The sequence below is a fragment of the Pyrgilauda ruficollis genome, unplaced genomic scaffold, assembly GCF_017590135.1.
Source record: "Pyrgilauda ruficollis isolate IOZ18807 unplaced genomic scaffold, ASM1759013v1 scaffold59, whole genome shotgun sequence".
NCBI lineage: Eukaryota > Metazoa > Chordata > Aves > Passeriformes > Passeridae > Pyrgilauda > Pyrgilauda ruficollis.
The window spans coordinates 5,057,366-5,078,860 of NW_024527599.1; the positions used below are offsets into that span (position 1 = coordinate 5,057,366).

The window sequence follows — 21,495 nt, forward strand, 5'->3', positions numbered from 1 at the left end:
TTTTTGAGCGATCCCCGCGGCTCCGCCCGCCCCGGTCCCTCATGGCCCACACGGCAGGAAATGGAAGCCTCGGCGCCCCCCGCCTGTGGAGCAGTGGCACAGCCCACCCCCGCCGCGGGGTGGTACGGCCCAAGGCTTTATAAGCGGCCGCCGAGAGGACTCGCGCCTTTTCGTTTTGTGCCCTTGGAAGCGGTAAGGTGAGAACGGGCCGGGCTGGGATCAGGGCCGGGTTCGGGGCCTGCAGGGCGAGCAGCAAGGAGGCGCAGGCCCGGCTTGCCGAGCGAAGTGGCCGTACCGCTGAGTGAGCTGAAGCGCTCGCTCCCCCAGCTCGGCAGTGGTAGCGGCCGCCGGGCCTGCTTGGGCCGCGCGGGCCGGGCCGCACCATTGCAGGGGCGGGGGGGGCGCGGCCTCGCGGCGCGTGGCGGCTCACGGCTCTTGTCCCTCAGGGCGCCATGGAGGCGGCACCGGCACCGCGACCCCGCCGGCAGCGCCGGGACCCCGCCGGCACCGCGGGAACCCCTCCCCGGTAAGTCGGGAGGAGCTCGGCCGGGCCGGGGGTTTGTGTGTGGGGCATCGCTGCTGGCACGGCCCTGCCCTGCCCGCGGCTCCGTGAGGGCCGTGCAGGTATCTGCTCCGGGGAGTGCTCGGCATCCAGCGCTGTCCGTGGATTTTTGTGGCGCTGCGGCCATGGAAATCAGCAATTAAAGCACTTTTTAAAAATTTTTCCATGTGCTAGACCCTTTCTGTGCAGTTTAAAGCATCCATAGCACTGGAGTGTTTGCCATTTCGGTTTGGAAAGTGCCCTGTTGGTAAATGCAACCTTGTGAGCTGCATTCTTATATTACTTTAAGTTTACATAGTTTGAATTTCCTGATTGCAAGAAAAATTTAAACTTTTTTTTCCTAAGCTTAAAAAAATTCTAAATTTATGAATTTCCTAAATTTCCAGTTATTTAGAGAGGATTGCTGAGTACTAATAGCTGTCTGATATAAATATTTCAGTGATTCATATCAACGCAAACACGGGTGGGAGCACAAAGAAGTTGGTCATGAGGTTTTGTTCTTGTTTTTCCCTGAATAAACCTGCTTTATACTGTTAAATCTAGTAACACTTCTCTTGCTTTTACTCCCACAGCAGAAAGATGTCTTGAACTAAAGAGTAAGTGAAATTTTTTCTTTTTACATTAAGGTGTGCAGTTGTTAAAGGGGGTTCCAGGCCTTTACAAGTCAAAGATAATCTGTAAAAATAACACTTTAAGTTAAATAAAAACTAAATAAAACTGGTTTTATGTACTCACATAAGAGTTAAGAGTTCATGCTTCATATGCAGAGGGGAGATTGTATGAGGTGAAAGCTAGTGTTTTGAGTGATGAATTAGAGGAGTTAATTAACAGCTGTTGATGATGATAACCCTGAATAGGAAGTGCCGTCAGATGCGAGAACTGACGATACCCTGGTTCTGGTCTGAAATGCAGCTACACACAGCAGCTCAAACCTCCAAATTCATCCTCTGGAGGCCAGCAGGCAGCTTGCTGTCCTTGAACTCATCTCACCTTCCTGTCCCTGTGTCCCACTTCTCTGCAGAGCTGGCCTTTCCACCTGGTGTGACACCACAGGGCTGGGAGCAGCTGGGGAGCTGGCCCTGATGTGAAGGTCAGTGATGGGTTTGAGTGCACTGCACAGTGCTCTGTGCCGCGTGAAATGTAAATTCAGCACGAGGTTTATAGTGTAGAAGGAGCTTGAGTCTGTGTTCCTTAGAGTTTTAAGCCTGATCTTTGTTTTCTGATGTGTTTAGGTCGAGCCTGCAGGTCTGTGCTGCCATGTGCTGGTGGTTGATGTCCCCCCACTGATGGGACAGCTCAAGTCCTGTGGAGGGCACTGAGACAGCAGGAGAATCTGCTGGGTGAGCTGAATATTTATTGTGTTCCTAGCTGAATGTGGTGGCTTATGGCTGCAGTCTCAAAGAGAGACTTAATTATACATTTAGAGCAGAGTTTCTGCTCTAAACCCCTAGGCAAAAAAAAAAAAAACAAACCAACAAACTTGGACTGAAATACAGGCAGTAAGTGTGTGAGAACAGCTGTTTCTGCACTGTAGACAGAGATAAAGTGTGTGCCTGCCACAAGTGTCAATTTCTGTGATATCATGTGATGAAACTAACCCAAACTTGCTGGAATTACCGGCAGATTGATGGTGGTGAGCAAAAGGTCTTCTGATGATATCTGACTCATTAACAAATCCACTAATGATGATTGAGGCTGGTTACCTGACCCTGCTCCTGTGTTCCAGGTGGTGCTGCTGCAAACGTCTCTGAGGCAGAAGGACTCCAACAAAACACCTTGAGGATTTTGTGTAGACACATTTTCTGCCTGTTCCAAAGTGGTAACAGTTAAAGTGGTTTATTACATGAACATTAAAATAATTTTTAAAATCCCCACTGTGTTTGGTCGCTTCATGCATTAAGGAACCTGGGCACTCCCGTGATTTGCTGTGAGATGAAGAAGATGTACCCAGACTGCAGAGTGCTCACTGCAGATCATGCCAGTGGGGTTAATGTGGTAATTAGAGTTTAAACAAGACACCAAGAGTTAATTACTGCAGAGATCAGCCCTTCAGCACTAACAGAGCAGCAAATGCAGCTGTATCTGTAGCTTGTTTGCAGGCTTGCTATTTGTCATTTTGATCTCAAAATTGAATTTAAAGTCTGCTGCAGAGGCAAAAGTTCAAGGGTTAGGGGGAATCTTGGCAACTTGAAGATGCTTAAAAGAGTGGAAACCCAGTGTTTGAGGCCAAAACTCCCAATTAGCTTAATTATGTCAGTAGAACTGTCAGGTTATAACACTTGAGTGCTGCAAACATCCAAACTGATGGTGCTGAGCCTTCTGCCCACCTGGTGTCAGCAGTGAAGATTTTAGGGTGTGCTTTTTGCAAGGGCTTTTTGCTTTCTGTAAAATTTAATTAATAATTAAACTAATTCCTCACGAGCCTGTGGTCACTGCCAAGGGGGGATCACAGTGTTTCACTGCACAGCTCCAAGTGGGAGAGCTTTGGATTGGCTTTGCCTTCCCTGTGGAGTGCAGGTGAAGATCTGAATTGCTTTTAATTTTCATTTTCTGACTGAAAGGTGCTGAGAGCTGGTGCTGCTCATGTGGCATCCCAGGGCAGTGTCCCTGTCCTTCCAAAAGCACAGGTGACTGCTACCTGAGGTACAAATTGCATAAAATGTTGAATTTCAGGAATTTCTCTTAAATTTAGTGTTTAGAAAAACAGGCTCAGTGTTTTTCAGAGAAAGCTCCTGGTTCTACAACATGCAGGTAAATTAATATTTTTTTTTCCTATAATTGTTACTGTAGTACATCCAGGCCTTAATAAAAACATTGAGCCTGGGCAATGGAGTAGGTAAAACATGTTTGGAATTAGTTGCTCTTTATCTGAAAGGATTTGAACACTATGAAGAACAGGTTACTCCACTGCTTAATTAAAATATAAAGTTAAATTGTTCCCAGTGTTTAATGAAGCAAAGCTTACTTTTGCCTCATTTTAAGAGCTTGTGTATTACAACATGTTGACATTTCTTATAACATGCACTGGGAATAGAAATGGGTTTAAAGCTCTTAAAAAGCACAAGAATCCACCTTTTTTTAAATGTGAATCTGCAGACCATGGAGGTAAAAGCAGCCACATGCCCTCAGCAAACAGAAATAATCAGCAAATTGTTTAATGAGCTGTTTAATGTGCTCAAGGAAGGTTTGCTGCAACTTGTTTTAGAATTCTTGCTTTCTAGTGTTGGGATTCTCTCATTAAAACAGAGCAAAGTTTATCTGGGAAAACTTAAATACTGAATTTACCTGGGTTTTTTGAGGGTGCAGTTGGTGGTATCTGTTGGAGATAAATATTCATGAGTTTCATTTTAGCATCACTTGTTTATTGTTCTAATCAAAACCAAAGTTCCTCAGCAGGGATCCTCCAGCAGACTGGGTTTTTTTCTGAGATTAATGAATGGAAAAGTGTTATTTCTGTTAGAAAATGGTGCCTTTCAAACATAACAAATGCCCTCAACATTTTACTGTGATCTTCCAGGGGAGCACAGATAATTTCATGGTGCTTGAGGGGAAGAGAAATAAAACCATTCTGTTTTGATTACATTTGGAGCACTTAAAACTTAGTGTTGGGGAATAAACAGCAGACAAAAATCTGGTTTTAAAACACAATTATTTTGGGTTTTCTAAAGGTTTAGAAAGAACAGTTGGCAGGAATCCCTTTGGCGCTCAACAGCAGCCAACAACCCTGGATAAATCTAAAATAGATGAAAAGATTAAAGCAGAAAGAATGAAAATATGCAGCAAAGCAAAGAATGGCTTAGTGCCAGCCTTTAGCAATAAGAGAGATGGCAGTGCCACGTCTCAAATCAGTGTTTGAGAGAAAACATGGAGATTATCCCCAAAATCTGCTGTGGAGCTGCTGGAGAGGGGCTGGAATTGAGGAGGGGGAGGAGAGGGATCCACAGGGGCAGAGCTGCCTCACTGTAAATCACAAGCTTCACATTTCACATAAATGCTGGTTATCATCCTCCTTTCTTGATTAGTATTGTAAAGCACTCATATCTGCAGCAGCATGAGCATAATCACTCATGCAAAGCCATAAATTACTGTAATTAATACATGCCAGCTATTAATGGCAATGTAAAGAGGAGCTCTCTTGGCTTGGTGGCTGCTGTTCCAGCTGAGGCAGTTTGGGCTGTAGCTACTTAATTAGAAGTGAGGAAGGGATATCCTGTGTGTCTGAGCTTTTCAGAGTGCAAGAAATCCTAAATATTGACACTTCACTCCTTTTCCCCTCCGAGCAGGAGGAAGAGCTGTTAATTTTCCAATTCTCCTTCATTTCAGAGAAGTGAGGCACAAAGGAGCTGCTGTTTTCCAGCACTGGTGAGCTGCAAGAAAAGTGTCACAGGTTTGTTTTCTCCCAGCTAAAGGAAGGCAAATGCTTTGTTACAATTTCTGAGATATCCCAGGCAGCAACTCTTGAGCTGCTCAGAGCAAAAACTCAAAATAACCAGGGGACTTTGGCCTTTCTCAGGCTCAGGGTGTTCCTGGCACCCCTCTGACCTTGTGCTGCCAGAGCTGGAGCACATTTCACATGTTCCTGTGAAGAAGGACAAGGTTAATGCATCATTTAATGCTCTGCCAGGACAAACATTCCCCTTCTTTGTCACTTCATGTCATTTAGTGCCTTAATTTTACACTTGAAATCAGTTTCAGCCCAACTGTTATGAACTGATCCTAGAACTGCTGAACGTGGTGGGGGTTGAGCAGGTGGGATTTGACTTAGGCCATGCAAGGAGAGCTTATTTAAAGAACACTGAGCATTTTCTGCTGCTGTGCTCTAATTCACACTAACATCTGTCCTGCTTTACCTCCTGACACTTGAGCCCACAAGGTGGGGCAGTGACCAAGCTCAGAGCGTTTGAAATAAAAGAGATTTTTGCAGCCTTGGAGATGCTTCTTTGGGGCAACTCAGTTTTAATGCTGGTTCCTTCCCTGTTTCTAATAAGATTTGCAACTTTCATTACTATGTAGAGAATCCCACACACAGTGATAATGTCACTCTTTAATTAGCTGTTAATTAATGTGTCTCAGTGTTGGACCAGCAAAGGCTCATTTGATGCGCTTTTGATGCTGTGCAAACTTGCAGTTCATGGTCCCACCCCGAAGTGTTCCTGCTCTGAGTGTGATGAGGAGCCAAAGAGTTAAAACTTATTTTTATTTGATAAAGGATGATTTGCTCTCCATTGCCCTTCCCTCCCATGCAGCTCAGGAGCTGCCAGGCTGTGCCTGCTCCAGGTGGATTTGGGTCAATAAACACCCCCAGCCCAGCACCTGTGTGGAACTGAAACCTGAACAAAATGCAAATGAGAAAATCACTCAGTGGAGGCTGATTTCAAATCCCTGCTGTTTTAATCAAATAGAGATGTTAAAAGTTTAATCTCCAATAATTAAGACTTTTGTTTGTTAGACTCCTGTTAGTTTTTGCAAGTCAATACCTGGATTTTTTTCCATAGCAGTTTTTTTTTTTGTTGTAATGGTTTGAGGTAAAATCATTGCACAGCCCAGCTGCAACACGAACTCTAAACAAATAATGATTGATGTTTCTGAAGCTGCCTATGGCTTTCTGCTGGGCTCTCCTTGGTTTTCTTTATAATTTTGATTTATTTCCCAGATTTTTTGATTGCTTTCTTGCTCATGCTTTCTCAGATCCTGTTGGATAGTTTCTCTAGGTTTGACTTTCTTGGTTTTTTGTGTATTTTGTGCACTTGCAAACTGCACCTAAAGGTTTGTTAGTGTTGGCTTTGGGTTTGTTGGGTGCTGTTGTCACGGAACAGTGGAGTAGGCTTGAGGTTTAACAGCACATTAAAGACAAACTTCCAGCTAAGCCTGAGGTTATCAGCCATAATAAAACATAATAAATTTTCCTGGATAGCTGAAACTTTATTAATAAACACCTGAGTCAAGATAATAGTGGCACCAATGGTAATTTGGTTATCAGCCCTGATCAGACAGCGAGAGCAGTGCTGGTGCTGAGGTGATCTGTGAGCTGTTTAATGCCCCTCACAGCAGCAGCAGCAGCTGAAATGTCCAATAGAAATGTTTTACATCTGTGCCTCCATCTGATAATCCTGCAGCAGTCTGCAGTGCTCCACAGCCCCTTGGTGCAGACAGGAGCTGGGGCTGGGAGCCCTGCTGGGAGCAGGCACAGGGTCTGCTCAGCCACTGGATAAAGCAATTTTCCTGAACTGTGTCAAATCAGGTATGCTATTCCTTTCATCCATGGCAGTAAATAATAAACCCTTTGTGCTGAGTGAAATCCAGGGGATCCTGCTGGGAAGATGATGGAATTGTTTCAAAGGTGGGAGCTGTGAAATGCACAGTGATGGGAAGCCCCTGCACCAAGGTAGCTGCACTTTGAATGTAATTAATTTAATCTACCCAGGCACCTCCCCACCAGCCTGTTTGCTGCTGTGTTTGGAGGAAAATGCTCTGTGCTTGCAGGAGGTGAAATAAAGCTTCAGTGTCAGGGCCAGGCTGTTTGGAAATGCAAAACAGGAGCTGCATCAAGGGCAGGGATTTCAAAGGTGCTGCTTTTATGCTTCAGAAAGGTCTTTGGAGATGACAGCAACAACGTGGTGTCACCTGGCAACAGGTGAGAGGCTGAAGCTGAGGCAAAAGAAGGGTTTCAGGGAGGAGAGCAGGGCTGAAAAATCATCAACACCAAAATGGTTTGAAGAATGGATGTGACACCAGGGTGAGGGGACAGCTCTGGGCTGGTGGCTGCCCATGCCCTGGAAATTCAGCCCATTTTGGGGGCTGGCACAGAAAAAAGGACAATATTTGCATTTCAGCCCCCAGCTCTGCTGTTTCTGTGCCTGTGGTGGAGGGGAGCTCTGAGCCTGCAGGAAAGCACAACTTGGGAAAATCCTGAGCCTTGGAATTGATCATTTAACAAGCAGGTGGGTACAGTGAAGATGAAACAACAACAAAAAAGGAATGGTGAAGTTCTTCTCTTGGAAAGTGATGTGTAAATGCACACAGCCCCAAGCAGAGGCCTTTTATTCTGTGTGTTTGAAGCCTGTCCACCTCTGGGATTTTCTGCCTGTTCCTCTACATGCAGAACTCCCCAGCAGTGGAATCCTGTGGGCTCAGGAGCCAGAGCCCTGGGGCAGCAGCTACCAGAGTGTGATTGATTCTTTAGTGCCTTGGTTTTCATTTCTGGAAGAGCTGGAATTGCAGCTCTTACCTGAGTGAGTTGCCAGACAAGGAGCAGCTGCCCAAGGGAAGCTCATTCCTGGGTGATGCAGCTGGGTTTCCACATCTGTTGCAGCCCAATATCCCACAGTGTTCCATCCATCCCTGACTCTCTGGATGTCTATTCCAGGAATTTGGGCCTGTAGTAAGATGCTTTGAGGTTTTAATTATGTAGGTTATTGTTTAGGATGGTTGTGAGTGCTGCTTGCAAAATCCTGACCACAAAGCACCTCCCCAAAGCCTTGCCCAGAGCCAGAGGAACCCTGCTTTCCCTGGAGAAGGACAGAGCTGACAGGGAGAGCCAGGAATAAAGTGGTTTTACATCACACACCTTGAAAATCCAGTGATAATGCCCAGGCCAAACCTCCAGTGAATTAAATATTAATATTTCTCTCCTCTTTTGTAAACCTCCAGTCTATTTGTCCTTCCAATAACAGCTCCCTGAGAGCTGCCACGTGCACTCACTGAAGGCTGGGATTGCTCATCCCAACCTGCTGGATGCAAACCAGCCCACAGGTTTATTTTCTCCTCAGACTGAGTTAATAAAACAGCAAAGAAAAAAGATGGCCCAGAAGCCACAGGATCAATAAGCTATTAGGAGCCAAGAAAACTCAGCAAACTGCTCACATAATTAAAGGCTGTGGTGAACAGGTTGCATCTTTTCTGACTCTATTAAATCAGGTCTTCAGTTTTATGTAAAACCATCAGCTGAGCTGGAGGTAAAACCAGCTGTGTCTCTGTGTATTTACAGAGGGGGGATAAAAAGGGATAAAAAATAGGGGGATAAATAAATGCACGCCCAGAACTGCCAGAAGGGAATGCAAACAAAGCACCTCCAGTTCCCCATCCTTCAGGGGTAACTGGGCCATGGGCTGATGGAGCTGGCACTTCAGAAATGACACTTTATTCCCAAATACCTTTCCTGCAGTGCCAGCTTGGGATCCAGGATTCCTGCAGTGAGCAAAGCTCTTGTGCTCCTCCTTGAGAACAAACCCTGTGCTAACATTTTATAGAATCAGATCCCAGGATGGTTTGGGTTGGAGGGGAATTAAAGCCCATTTCATTCCAACATTCTGCTGTGGACAGGAACACCTCCCACTAATCCAGGTTGTTCCAAGTCCTGTCCAGCCTGGAGATATCCATCCATTTATTCATGACAATTAATTAATATTAATATTAATGTGCCTGGAGCTGGGCCCTCCCTAGGAATTGAGGCTGGAGCCTGGCTGGAGGCAGTCAGAGCTCTGTGAGGGATGGCTCTGTCCTTCAGAATTTCCTGTTACAGACATTTCATAGAGCTGGAAAGCTCCTCTCCTCTCACAGCCTGCTGGTGGAAATCATCCCCAGGCACAGAAAAATCCCACTGCCCTTGGAGTGGAGGAAGAGTGGGATCAAGGATGACATCCTTGTACCAGAGAGGTCTGGAGGAGACTTCATCTGTTGCTCACCAAGGAACATTTCACTGCAGAGTTTAGGTCAGTTGTCTTTACCCCTTTTCCCCTAAGCTTTGATATGTGAATTCTGCTAATAAGGTCAATTAGTTTCCTTGGCAATGGCAGATCCCAGCCAATGGAGCAGGGGAGCCTTTGTGCTTCCAGGACATGAGTGGTCCTGAGCATGAGCTCACAACCTCCTGCTGCTGCTGGAACAGGGGTGATGGACACAGGGGAGCCCTGCAGGGGTTTTGCCCCTCTCCAAAGGCAGTTCTAGTGGGATAACCCAGCTGGTAGCACTGCCTGGGGCAGCCTCAGCCACTGCTGCCTCCCGTGGTGTCCCCTTGATCCTTTAGGTCACTTTTTGGCTCTTCCTCTGGCAAAGGTTGGTGTTCGGGCAATTTTGGGTTGACATCTGCTGACTTCTGCCCCTGAGCAGCAGCAATGCTTTTGGACTAAGTATTTTGTGCTTCTGGACATCCCCAGCAGCATTTTTGTGTCTCCCTCTGCTCTCCCACACACTCCCTGCTCAGGGGTGACTTTTCCCAGCCTCTTTCCTGCTCCCAACCATCCTCTGGCAAAGGAACTCTCATTTTAAATAAATAGCCACCTTCAAAACACAGCCAGCCCTGGTGCAAACCCTCCCCAGCTCACCCAGCTGGCAGGAGCTCTCCAGAGCGTGGCACCAGCCCTTTCATGGCCCTCTCACCCCTCTCTCACCCCATTCCCTGCCTGCTGTTTCCATTCCCCTCGCTGTGGGCTCCTCAATCTGCACAGAATGATTTCCAATTACATTTTTGTTGCTGAGTCCATAAATCTCCTCCCCAGACTGCTTTGCTTGATGCCCAGGCAGAGCTGTGGTGCTGCTGGGTACAGAACCAACCAAGCCAGGCTGAGGCTTTTTATGCTTTATTTATTTTATGGTGGCCCTTTCCTCCTCTCCTGGACAAGAAATTACCTCATTCTGTTTTAATATTCTAACAGCAGCGATTTCCAGTGCTTGAATCCTTCATGTAAGGCCAGTTAAAAGCTTCTGACCCAAAGCAGCAGCCCAGAGTAGCCCAGGGAACATTGATTATATGTGGAGTGAGCCCTGAGCTTGTTTTGATGTTGATGAGCTGGGAAGGGAAGCTCTCACTCTGCTTTCTTTAAAAAAAAAAAAAAAAACAAAAAAAAACCCAAGCAAACCCCTCTCTGTGCTGAGCCCACAGGATCATCATTATCCTGAAGTGCACTAAGTGGATAATTAAAACCCCCCCTTCCTTTTTTTAAAAAAAAAAAAAAAAAAAAAAAAAAAAAAAAGACCAAAAAAAACCCAAGCAAACCCCACTCTGTGCTGAGCCCACAGGATCATCATTATCCTGAAGTGCACTAAGTGGATAATTGAGCTAATCCACACTGTGAGGGAGGCACTGATGAGCCAAAGCTTTTATAACCAACTCTCTACAACAGCTCTGCTTTTTTCCCCCTTTTTCCAAGGAAGTAATTTGGTGCATCCTCCAGCATGCACGGATATATTGACAAAAATCCCTTTCCAGCTCTTTCTCTGTCTCAGAAGGGCTAAATCCTCACTGGGCACTGGGATATTGTCAGTGCCAGTGGAGCAGAGGTGGCTCAAGCACTGCAACACCTGCACAGGGCAAAGGCTGTGGGATCTCCCTTTGGAGATACTGAAATTATTTCTCCATGGCTGATGTGTTTCCCAGCAGGTGGAAGCTGAGCTGGAAGGGAAATGTGGCAGGAGCAGCTCCTGGGTGGATTTTGTCTGTGAGGGAATGGAGCAAAGCAGGAATAAAGGATGCAGAGCTTGCTCTAAATGCAAAGCTCCTGGGTGGATTTTGTCTGTGAGGGAATGGAGCAAAGCAGGAATAAAGAGAGCTTGCTCTAAATGCAGAGTGCCTCTGGTTTGTGAATTTGTGAACTGGGGGGTCCAGGCAGCTCCTCAGGCCCCAGGTCCTGTGCAAATACTTAGCAGGGAATAAAAACCTTGCAGCCAGGAGCTTGTGATTGAAATAATTTAAACAGGCAGAGGGGCTTGAGCTGTGCATGAGGAGCAGAGCCCAGCACTGAGGTTCCTGGGTAGAAAGAAGGAATTGCTGCAGTTTTTCTTTTTTTCTGCAAAGAGAAATGTTGTTCTGAATTAAATCCCCCTATGTTCCCCCAACTCCTTGGCCCCCACGGTTTGTTGCTGGGACAGAGCCCCTGCTGCCATAAACAGCCTTTTATCCTTCAGGAGATAATAAACACCCTGTGGAGCACTACCCCACTCTCAGCCTTCCTTTCTCCCACATTATTTTATTTTGGTACTATTTAAAATTTAAAAGATTCTTTTATGATGCTTCTGTGTCCACCTTATGCCCACCCTGATAAATCCAGCCCATAAACTGAGCTCTTTATTTCTCAGCCTCCTGAAGAAGCCAGAGCAGCAGCTCTCAGCACTGCCTTGTCCTCTGCTTTTTCCTGGGCATTCAACCTGGACAGAGGGAAAATTCAACACTGGGTCTTTATTAAACATTATCATTTATTTTGTTTATGGATAGCTCCTTTATTTCAAACAGAAATATTCCATATTCACTGGAAAGTTGTTGGTTTTTTTTTTTCATGCCTGTTGGAAAGAGTTAGAATTAAAAAAAAAAAAAAAAAAAACCAATAAGGAAAAAAGGCTTGGATACATGCAAATCATACTGACTGTTGCCAAATGTATTAAAAGTAGCAGAGTTTTTTCTAAGTTACCTTCTTGCAAATGGAGGACAAGCAACCACTGGCAGCCTGAAGCCCCTCTGGAAAAATGGACAGAGCCAATGGGACCAAAAGTCTGCACCCAAAAAAAGCCAAGCTGGAGTCACTGCTGGGAGCTGCTCAGAGAAGGGCTTGGGGCAAAGAGGCTCCCTCTGCAAAGGGAGTCAGCTCTGCTCCGTGGAACACGAAGGAGAGGAAGCTTTCCCCACTTTCCTGCCCTCCCCCAGATTTGGGATCTGATGAAATTCTGGTTCCAAAAAGCCAAAGTGCACATTGCAGCACTGCTGCTCTGGGCTGATCCATTTCCCACTGAAAATAAACCCAAAGCCCTGGCTTAGAAAAAACTGGAAACTTTCAGGAACAAAGCACTTCTGGTCCAGAGGGCAACAGCCATGGCCAAGGGAGCCCAAGGTTTTCTGGGGCTTTAAATCCCAGCAGGCTGTGTGGCAGTGACAGAGGGGATGAACCCCACGCTTGTTTGACCTTTTTAACCCTTCAGTACCGTGGTCTCTTTTGTCAGTGATGCTCCTGAGCCCTGACTCCAGGATTTGTGTGTCCCTCCCAGAATGGATCAGATGCTCCCATCAAAAGCTCAGTTCTTACAGCTGGTGGCAAACTGGGTTTTACTGGACAAATCCTGGGCAGGCACAGGTGCCAGCCTGGTTTTGGTAAGGCTGGAGGTGAGGGTGGTGTCCAGGCACGCTGCAGGCTGGGATTTATCCCTGCCCCAGGAAAACAAAGCTCTCCCTCTGGGCTGGGCTCACAGTACTGAGAGGAACACCCCTGCTTGGTGTGTGAGCAGATTTTTGAGCTCTGGTTATTGTGTGAGGTTTTTGTTGTGTCTCAGCAGCCATGCCTCTCACCAGTGATTCCTGAAGTCAGGAGTGGGAAGGATTGAAGGTTTATCCCAGGCAGGTCCCTTTGGGGTGGCTGCTGTCTGTCCATCCCACGTGGGGAGCAGCTGAGACCCAGCACTGAGGAAAGGGAGCCCTTCCCTGCACAGCCTGCTCCCTTTTCTTGCCCTTCTGAGGTTTTGCAGCCCCTTGGAGATGCATTTCTGAGAGAGCCAAAAGCACAGCACACCACTAATGCTTCAAAACACCTGGCCAGCTGTTAGAAAATACAAACACTCTACGTGATCACTTTTATGTGTTCTTCAAGAAGAAAATCACTGACGTTCGTGGCACAGGGGGAAGGCAGCAGCTGGGACTCCTGGAGCACCCAGGAGTGGGAACAGACCCCCCCAGCTCTGAGGTTTTAAGTCATCCTTGCTCAAGGTGCCCCCCAAGGGCTGACATCATGTCTGTGGTGTGGCAGCACCTTGCTCTGGGCCAGGCAGCTCCCCAGCCTCGGCTGTTCTGTCCATCTGCTCCCAGTCCGTGCTGCCAGCCCGGCCTGGCCCAGCCCTCAGCTCCTCCTGGCTGTCCCCCAGCCCCTCCTGCCCCTCCAAATCACTGAGCTGCCCCTCCCCAAACTCCAGGATGGTCGGCAAATTCCCCTGCTTGGGGCAGCGCCTCTTCAGGCTGACCAGGAAGGGTTGGGGCAGCGAGAAAATATCCACGTTGTTACCCAGATCGATCCAGGTGACGCTGGGGAACTTCTTGGGGTCCTTGAGGGTCTCGGTGAGGTCCCTGAGGATGGCCTTGGTGAGGCGGTTGCCGTTGAGGGCCAGCGTGGTGAGGCGGGGCAGGCCGCAGAGCGCGGGCAGCAGCTGCAGCAGCATCTCGTCCGTCAGCTCGGTGAAGCACAGCTCCACCGTGTCGATGTGCTCCGAGCTGTGCTCCAGGTAGGACGTGACCCTCTCCAGGTCCTTCAGGGTCAGGGGGATGCCTGACAAGTCCACGGTGTTGTCTTGGGGCTTCCCCATCAGCACGGCCTTCAAGCTGTGGGGGGAGGTGAGGATGGGGTTAATGGGGGGTGGCTCTGTTTGGGGGCAAGTTGCTGAGAGGGCAAGTGTTGGAAGGCTGGATGTAGGGGAAGATGAAACAGGAAAGCCTTATAAATATGATTGCCTGGCAAAAGATTTTGCCAGGAATATTGAATATTGAAACCGGAAACCATAAGTGAAATTGAAATGAAAGCAAACTTTGAGATACCTTAGTTACTGAACAACTGGAAAACAATGGCATGGCTGGCTGAAGGTAATCCCCTTTTGATGGAACAATCCCCTCTGCTTGCAGACAGGCCCAAGAGTCAGAGCAGACCCTACAAGCTTGGCAGAAGGGGTCCAAAGAGCAGTTTTTAGGGTTTAAAATAAAACACAGTATGGTAATGTAATGATTCTTATAGGCTGTATGTAAATGCTACAGGATTTGTATCTTGTATTAGATTGGTTAGTGAGAATTAGAATATTCAGCACAGAAGATCTGTTGTACTGTAATGGGAACTTTGGTCTCTTTTACTCTTTCATGGTCTCTCTCATCCTCTTTACCACATCTTGTCTTCTTCCTCTACCACTCTCTTCCCCTCTCTCCCTCTTTGGGGCCTGCTCTGAGCTGTGGCTGGCAGCTCCCAGCAGGGCCCCTGCACCCAGCCCTTGGCAATAAACCCCAAGTTCCCAGCTCAGAGCTGTCCCCTCACCCTGGGTCACATCCATTCTTCAAACCATTTTGGTGTTGGTGATTTTTCAGCCCTCTGACCATCCTACCCCCGTCACTCCTACACTGGATGCTGAGAGTTTTCAATTTTCTGTGCTGAAAGGCACAGAGAACACTGCGAGTGACCTGAGGCTGTGGAGAAGGCTTCCAAAATTGATAGCACTGGGATTACGGGTGTGGAGTTGGTTAGAAGTGTGTAGCATCACAGGGTGGAAAACTTAAGAGTTTGAGGTTTTAGAATATAGAAATAAATATGAAGCAAGATGGAGGTTTTAGGGTGGAGGAAGGTTGTTCTTCTTTACCTTCTTCTTCCTTCTTCTTCATGAGTTTTGTAATTGGACACAACAGTCCACACTGCAGGCTTCCAGGGATCAGTTATTGGGTTAAAAGGGAAAATAATCTAGGTGTCAGTTCTTAACTGGATAGTTTAGTCTTAAAAGACCTTGTAACAAAAGATTGTTAGCCATTCTGTCTGTGCCTTCTAATGAAAGGCTGCAGAACTCATGGCTGTGAGGCTGCTTCACTGATAGGAAATAATAAACACCTGAGTCCCAACATGAAATACCACCTCAAATGCCCTCAACCCAGACCTTGACAGAGCTAGAAAATAAATACAGAGAACCCACAGGCAAGGACAGGAGTTGTGGGAAGTGGATTTGTAGAAAGTTATATAATGTATTATAATTTATAATTTTATAATTAGGAAATAGTTGGCTTCTAGTGTGATAGCATGACTTATAACATCTGTATTGTCTCATCCTTCTCATGAAACTAAAAATGGAATAAAAGTTTTCAAAATGCCTCTCAGTTGCCCCATCTCTGGGGCAGGAAAAGGTATTTTGGGGCAGCGAGAAAATATCCACGTTGTTACCCAGATCGATCCAGGTGACGCTGGGGAACTTCTTGGGGTCCTTGAGGGTCTCGGTGAGGTCCCTGAGGATGGCCTTGGTGAGGCGGTTGCCGTTGAGGGCCAGCGTGGTGAGGCGGGGCAGGCCGCAGAGCGCGGGCAGCAGCTGCAGCAGCATCTCGTCCGTCAGCTCGGTGAAGCACAGCTCCACCGTGTCGATGTGCTCCGAGCTGTGCTCCAGGTAGGACGTGACCCTCTCCAGGTCCTTCAGGGTCAGGGGGATGCCTGACAAGTCCACGGTGTTGTCTTGGGGCTTCCCCATCAGCACGGCCTTCAAGCTGTGGGGGGAGGTGAGGATGGGGTTAATGGGGGGTGGCTCTGTTTGGGGGCAAGTTGCTGAGAGGGCAAGTGTTGGAAGGCTGGATGTTGGGGCAGATGAAACAGGAAAGCCTCATAAATATGATTGCCTGGCAAAAGATTTTGCCAGGAATATTGAATATTGAAACCATAAGTGAGATTGAAATGAAAGCAAGCTTTGAGATACCTTAGTTACTGAACAACTGGAAAACAATGGCATGGCTGGCTGAAGGTAATCCCCTTTTGATGGAACAATCCCCTCTGCTTGCAGACAGGCCCAAGGGTCAGAGCAGACCCTACTAGCTTGGCAGAAGGGGCCCAAAGAGTAGTTTTTAGGGTTTAAAATAAAACACAGTATGGTAATGTAATGATTCTTATAGGCTGTATGTAAATGCTACAGGATTTGTATCTTGTATTAGATTGGTTAGTGAGAATTAGAATATTCAACACAGAAGATTTGTTATATTGTAATGGGAACTTTGGTCTCTTTTACTCTTTCATGGTCTCTCTCATCCTCTTTACCACATCTTGTCTTCTTCCTCTACCACTCTCTTCCCCTCTCTCCCTCTTTGGGGCCTGCTCTGAGCTGTGGCTGGCAGCTCCCAGCAGGGCCCCTGCACCCAGCCCTTGGCAATAAACCCCAAGTTCCCAGCTCAGAGCTGTCCCCTCACCCTGGGTCACATCCATTCTTCAAACCATTTTGGTGTTGGTGATTTTTCAGCCCTCTGACCATCCTACCCCCGTCACTCCTACATTGGATGCTGAGAGTTTTCAATTTTCTGTGCTGAAAGGCACAGAGAACACTGCGAGTGACCTGAGGCTGTGGAGAAGGCTTCCAAAATTGATAGCACTGGGATTACGGGTGTGGAGTTGGTTAGAAGTGTGTAGCATCACAGGGTGGAAAACTTAAGAGTTTGGGGTTTTAGAATATAGAAATAAATATGAAGCAAGATGGAGGTTTTAGGGTGGAGGCAGGTTGTTCTTCTTTACCTTCTTCTTCCTTCTTCTTCATGAGTTTTGTAATTGGACACAACAGTCCACACTGCAGGCTTCCAGGGATCAGTTATTGGGTTAAAAGGGAAAATAATCTAGGTGTCAGTTCTTAACTGGATAGTTTAGTCTTAAAAGACCTTGTAACTAAAGACTGTTAGCCATTCTGTCTGTGCCTTCTAATGAAAGGCTGCAGAACTCATGGCTGTGAGGCTGCTTCACTGGTAGGAAATAATAAACACCTGAGTCTGAACATGAAATACCACCTCAAATGCCCTCAACCCAGACCTTGACAGAGGTAGAAAATAAATACAGAGAACCCACAGGCAAGGACAGGAGTTGTGGGAAGTGGATTTGTAGAAAGTTATATAATGTATTATAATTTATAATTTTATAATTAGGAAATAGTTGGCTTCTAATGTGATAGCATGACTTATAACATCTGTATTGTCTCATCCTTCTCATGAAAATAAAAATGGAATAAAAGTTTTCAAAATGCCTCTCAGTTGCCCCATCTCTGGGGCAGGAAAAGGTATTGTCCAACAAGGAGTTTTGGAGAGGTTTTGTGGAGGATTTCAGCTGGGATTGATGGGACTGTGGGAAATGGATTTGTAGGGAGTTCTCAGGGCCTGGCAGAAGGCTCACACTGTGTGCATCTGTGTGCAAACCTTGAGGTAAGAAATGCTGACTTAGAAATGCCATGGAATAGGACAGATACTGTTGAGAGAGAAATACAAGTAGAAACAAGTTTCAAAAGATGGCCTTGCAAATAAGACTGGATACTTAGAGAAATAAAATTGTGAAAGATGCATTGTAGTGGCACCCACGAGGGGGAGTTTTAGATGATTGGATTTAAGGCATGGTGTGGCAAAAAGCTGATATAAGAAACACTTATAATGTATTGTAACTAAAAAATAGTTGGCTTCTGATTGTGATGGCATGAATTATAACACTTGTATTGTCTCACCCTTCACATGAGACTGAAAATGGAATAAGAGTTTTTAAAACACCTCTCAGTTGCCCCATCTGTGGGTCAGGAAAAGGGTATTGTCCCACAGAGGACGTCCAGCAGCTCTTCTCTAGGGTGTCTGAGCTGCTGGGGGTCACTGAGACATTCCAAGGCTGTTTCATGAGGAGCCCACACTCAAACCCCATCCTTCAGAAGTGCAAAGTTCATTTCTACCACTCCTGGAATAAAGAGGTTATCCTGGCTTTTCAGAGCCTTTCCTGCTGGTTGCAAAAGGGTGAGGATGCCCTTGATTAGACAGGCAGGAATTGCTGTGTGACATTTCCCACTAGGAAGCTCTTTGAGCAGGAGGACAGGTTTTTTTGTCCTCTCAGCTGCACAGGTGGGAAACTGAGACCCCTTAGCAAAGGCAGAACAGACACCTCCAGGGTGGTTTGACCCCATTGCCAGTGTGTGAGACCTGTTCTCTCCTCAGCCTCACCACAGAGGAGATAACCCTACAAGAAACCCTCAGAAAAATACATTCTCACAATCTCAGAGATTTATGAGCATGAGCTAGGCTGGAGTTTCACAGGTCAATTTATCTCCAGCAAAGCCCTGCTGGCAAACCAGGTGCTGAGGATGTTTTGTTAATGAATTATCCTGGGTACCTGAGGAGGTGGAAGGAGCCCTGTGACTGCTGTGTCAGCTTGGTGGTCTCAGGTGTCTCCTAAGCTGGCCAAGGAATGTGAAGCTGTGGAGAATTCTGTGATGCTGCTGCTCTGGATCCTCTGGGAGTGTTTTTTCCAAGCTGCCCATGAGGGATGACTGTCCAAAGATTCCAAAGAAGGGGAAAAATGGGAGCTTTACCCCAAAAATCCATGCCCATGAGTTGTGTGCCAGTTAAATCCAGAGCTACTCCAAATCCAGAGCTGTAACTTGGTGTTGGCAGCTGCTTCTCTTGGACATCTACAGCCACATCATTTTTTGGGAGCAGCCCGGTGTGAGATCAAGGTGATGCCTCAGTAACAAGTTTTACCCAGGAAAAAAACCCCAAATTCCTCTTGTCTTGCAGTCTTTGAGCACCAAAGCAGCATCTCACTCCCAAATAAAGCACAGAGTACCCCTGTGAATCAGTGACAACCATTTAACAGCATGGCTAAAACACATCCAGGGCTTGATCCTGGTTTTATCCATTTTTTCCTGTGGGATATCTGGTGTGGCTTTAAATAAGCAAAGTTAAGGAGATAACAAAGGGGGAATGGGGACAGCTTCAGGACAGCTCTTTTCTTTTTCCTATTTTCAGCTGTTTTCAGTATTGCTGCACATTTGTTCTTTCCCTCAGAGCATGTATAGGATTTCTGCCAGGCAGGAAAAGGGGATTTCTCCCTGGGGTTTTGTCCTTTCCCCCTGAGAGGGATTTAGCTGACACCCAGTGGAACAGATTGATTCTCTTGTACAAGCTGCCTTTTCACCCTGCTGATGAGCACAAAGATCTCCTGAACCCCCGGGTCAGAGCAGCCCTGGGCTGGTCCTGGGGGAGGCTTTGCCCTCCTGTCCCTGGGGAACCAAGCAAACAAACCCCAAACAGGATTTCATCCAACCAGTCCCGTGGCTATTCTGAGCCAGAACATGGAAATAAGGGGGATATTTATGTTAACAAACAGCTGGAAAAGCTCCCAGCCCTGCCAGAAAAGTTGGCCCCAAATCTCAGGAGGAAAATCTTAACCATTAAGCAAATCCCTCTGAGCTTTAGTGGGGGATCAGTTACACCCACTTGGTTTCATCCTCACATTTTACAAGGCTGTTCCATAGGGAAAACACTGATTTTTTTTTCCCCCCCTAGCTGGGGTTTTACCCAATATAACACCAGGATTGGGAATAGAGCCCTTCACTAAGCTCACACACTGGCAGGATGCTGATTTATCCATGCTCACGCTGAGCTAAAAGCTCTCTGCCATGGAAGCAGATCAGAAAATGTTGTCATAAACAGGAATATTGATGTTTAGATCAAAGGGAATGAAAAGAAAGGGGTTTCCTCCTGGTTTAAATTCATGGCACTGCTCTCAAGCACTGCACAAATCGTGACTTGTGTCGTGTTCTGAAGGAAAACTGGGATGTTCAGCCCAATTCCTTGCAAAGGAACAGCTCAGGGAAAATGAAGAGGCAGCCCCAGAGACTGAGGAATTACAGCAAGAAATTTGTAGAGACACCTGGTGAGAAAACTATTTATAAAAATGTCAGTGAAACATTATTGGATGTAATGAGTCACTCAAAAAAATCCAACACAACAAAAAAAGGTAAAATTCTGAGATAAAAGATTTGTCCTGAAATAATGGTGGTAGCAAGGATCAGTATTAAAGTCTTTTTCAAAATCCCTGCTCCAAATGGTGGCAGTCAAACACTGGAGTAGAGATTTGGGAAAGGAAGGAATACAAATGCTGCAAATTCAGTGATAATTTTGAGTAAAGGGTTGAGAATCCCCACCCTCAGAGGAGGAATCAAGACAAATAAATACAATTATTTAGCTTAAAGAGGGAATGTGACTTAGATAATAACTTATTGTATATTGAATATCCTGTATATTGAATATCCTGAATATCCTATTACTTGATATTTTATATATAGATAAAATATATCCACATAATGAGTATGAATAAAACAGAAATGAGAATGAAATGCTCTTTTTTCACCCCTCTTAATGCAGGACACCTCCTGAGGCTGAAAGACTGAATTCTTAGGGGATAAAAGGAGCTCAAATTAACCTCCAGCCATGGGATATCCCTGAGATCAAAGACTTTGTGGGAGGTCCCAAGTGGACAGGGCACTGCTGTGGCTGAGAACATCCAAAGTCATGGTAGCATTTCAAAATAAATAAATAAAAATTTTGCTCTGGACTAACTGAAATTGAGGAGCAGGAGCAATTAGCAGCTCATTTGCATGCAGCTCCTGCTCCAGGAGCCTGCCTTGGGATGGGGAGGGAAGGGAAGGTCCTTGCTCTGTTTCAGAACCATCATTTCCCCCCCTCAATTTGTTTTCATTTCCTGCTAAACAAAATGCTAAAAATAAGCACTTGGGAGCAATCAAAATGCTTTGCTATAATTAGAACTCTATTTAATTTAGTGGGGAAAAAAAAACCAAAAAAGTAAATCTGCTGTTGGAGAGCTCCATTTTCCTATCCCATCCTCCCCAAAATAAAATGTATTTATATCACCCTCCCAACGATATAATTTGCTCCCAAACCTCTGTTTTTATACAGAAATTGTTGGGATTTTCCCAGCAAACTCTACTCCAGTGGAATAAGGAGCTGCAGCTGATAGAACCTGGATTTTGCAGGAGAGGCAATTTGCACAAATGCCCAGAGAAAAACAATCAGCAATTCAAAGGAAAACATGTTGGGCTCCTGGCTTCTGGAAATGACTCCCTGGAAGAAGTGGCCCAAAATAAGGATTTGTGTTACAATAAATATTTGAGAGTTTGCCATAAAACAAACAGCATTTTCTTCAGATTCTAGCACAGGAGGGGAAAAAAAAGGCTGGAAAGGCTCTTGGAAAGAGATTTTTATGATTGGGTAGATACAAAAGCACCCAAATCATGTTGGATTCACATGAGCAACTCCCCACTAGGGAGAGAGGAAGCAGGGCTGGTTAGGAAAAGAACCTTTAAATCCATTTGCAGCCCTCAGTGTCCAAAGGGAAGAGGCCCCATAAAAAGAAATTCCTAAAAATTTGCTCATAAAAAAACCAACTGGCTGCCAACATGGGTAAAAAAAGTGAAAGAAGAGGAGG

The 21,495-nt window shown here is 46.1% G+C and overlaps 1 protein-coding gene, 1 long non-coding RNA gene and 2 other non-coding genes across 10 annotated transcripts in view; 3 read left to right on the plus strand and 1 right to left on the minus strand.

The window, feature by feature from the left end:
• The first annotated feature begins 177 nt into the window (after nucleotides 1-177).
• Nucleotides 178-11,749, plus strand: LOC121361770. 7 transcript variants are annotated; one of them, XR_005956382.1, is made up of 9 exons: nucleotides 205-526; nucleotides 1,135-1,158; nucleotides 1,584-1,652; nucleotides 1,795-1,902; nucleotides 2,289-2,381; nucleotides 4,886-4,949; nucleotides 7,396-7,503; nucleotides 9,146-9,273; nucleotides 11,636-11,749. It is a non-coding gene; the product is annotated as an uncharacterized LOC121361770 (long non-coding RNA). The 7 variants fall into 7 exon arrangements; XR_005956385.1 differs by having other exon boundaries at nucleotides 4,846-4,949; nucleotides 7,396-9,273; XR_005956381.1 differs by having other exon boundaries at nucleotides 7,396-9,273.
• LOC121361867 lies at nucleotides 1,396-1,469 on the plus strand. Its single transcript, XR_005956411.1, has one exon. It is a non-coding gene; the product is annotated as a small nucleolar RNA SNORD49 (small nucleolar RNA).
• Nucleotides 2,145-2,217, plus strand: LOC121361863. The gene has a single exon (XR_005956407.1). It is a non-coding gene; the product is annotated as a small nucleolar RNA SNORD65 (small nucleolar RNA).
• Nucleotides 11,750-11,866: 117 nt separating the features above from the next.
• Nucleotides 11,867-21,495, minus strand: part of LRRC75A (leucine rich repeat containing 75A) — a 59,126-nt gene continuing 49,497 nt past the window's right edge. Inside the window, exon 4 of the mRNA XM_041482767.1 lies at nucleotides 11,867-13,853. Coding sequence (XP_041338701.1) covers nucleotides 13,268-13,853 — 586 coding nt within the window. The 3' untranslated portion in view covers nucleotides 11,867-13,267. The remainder of the gene's footprint in view (nucleotides 13,854-21,495) is intronic.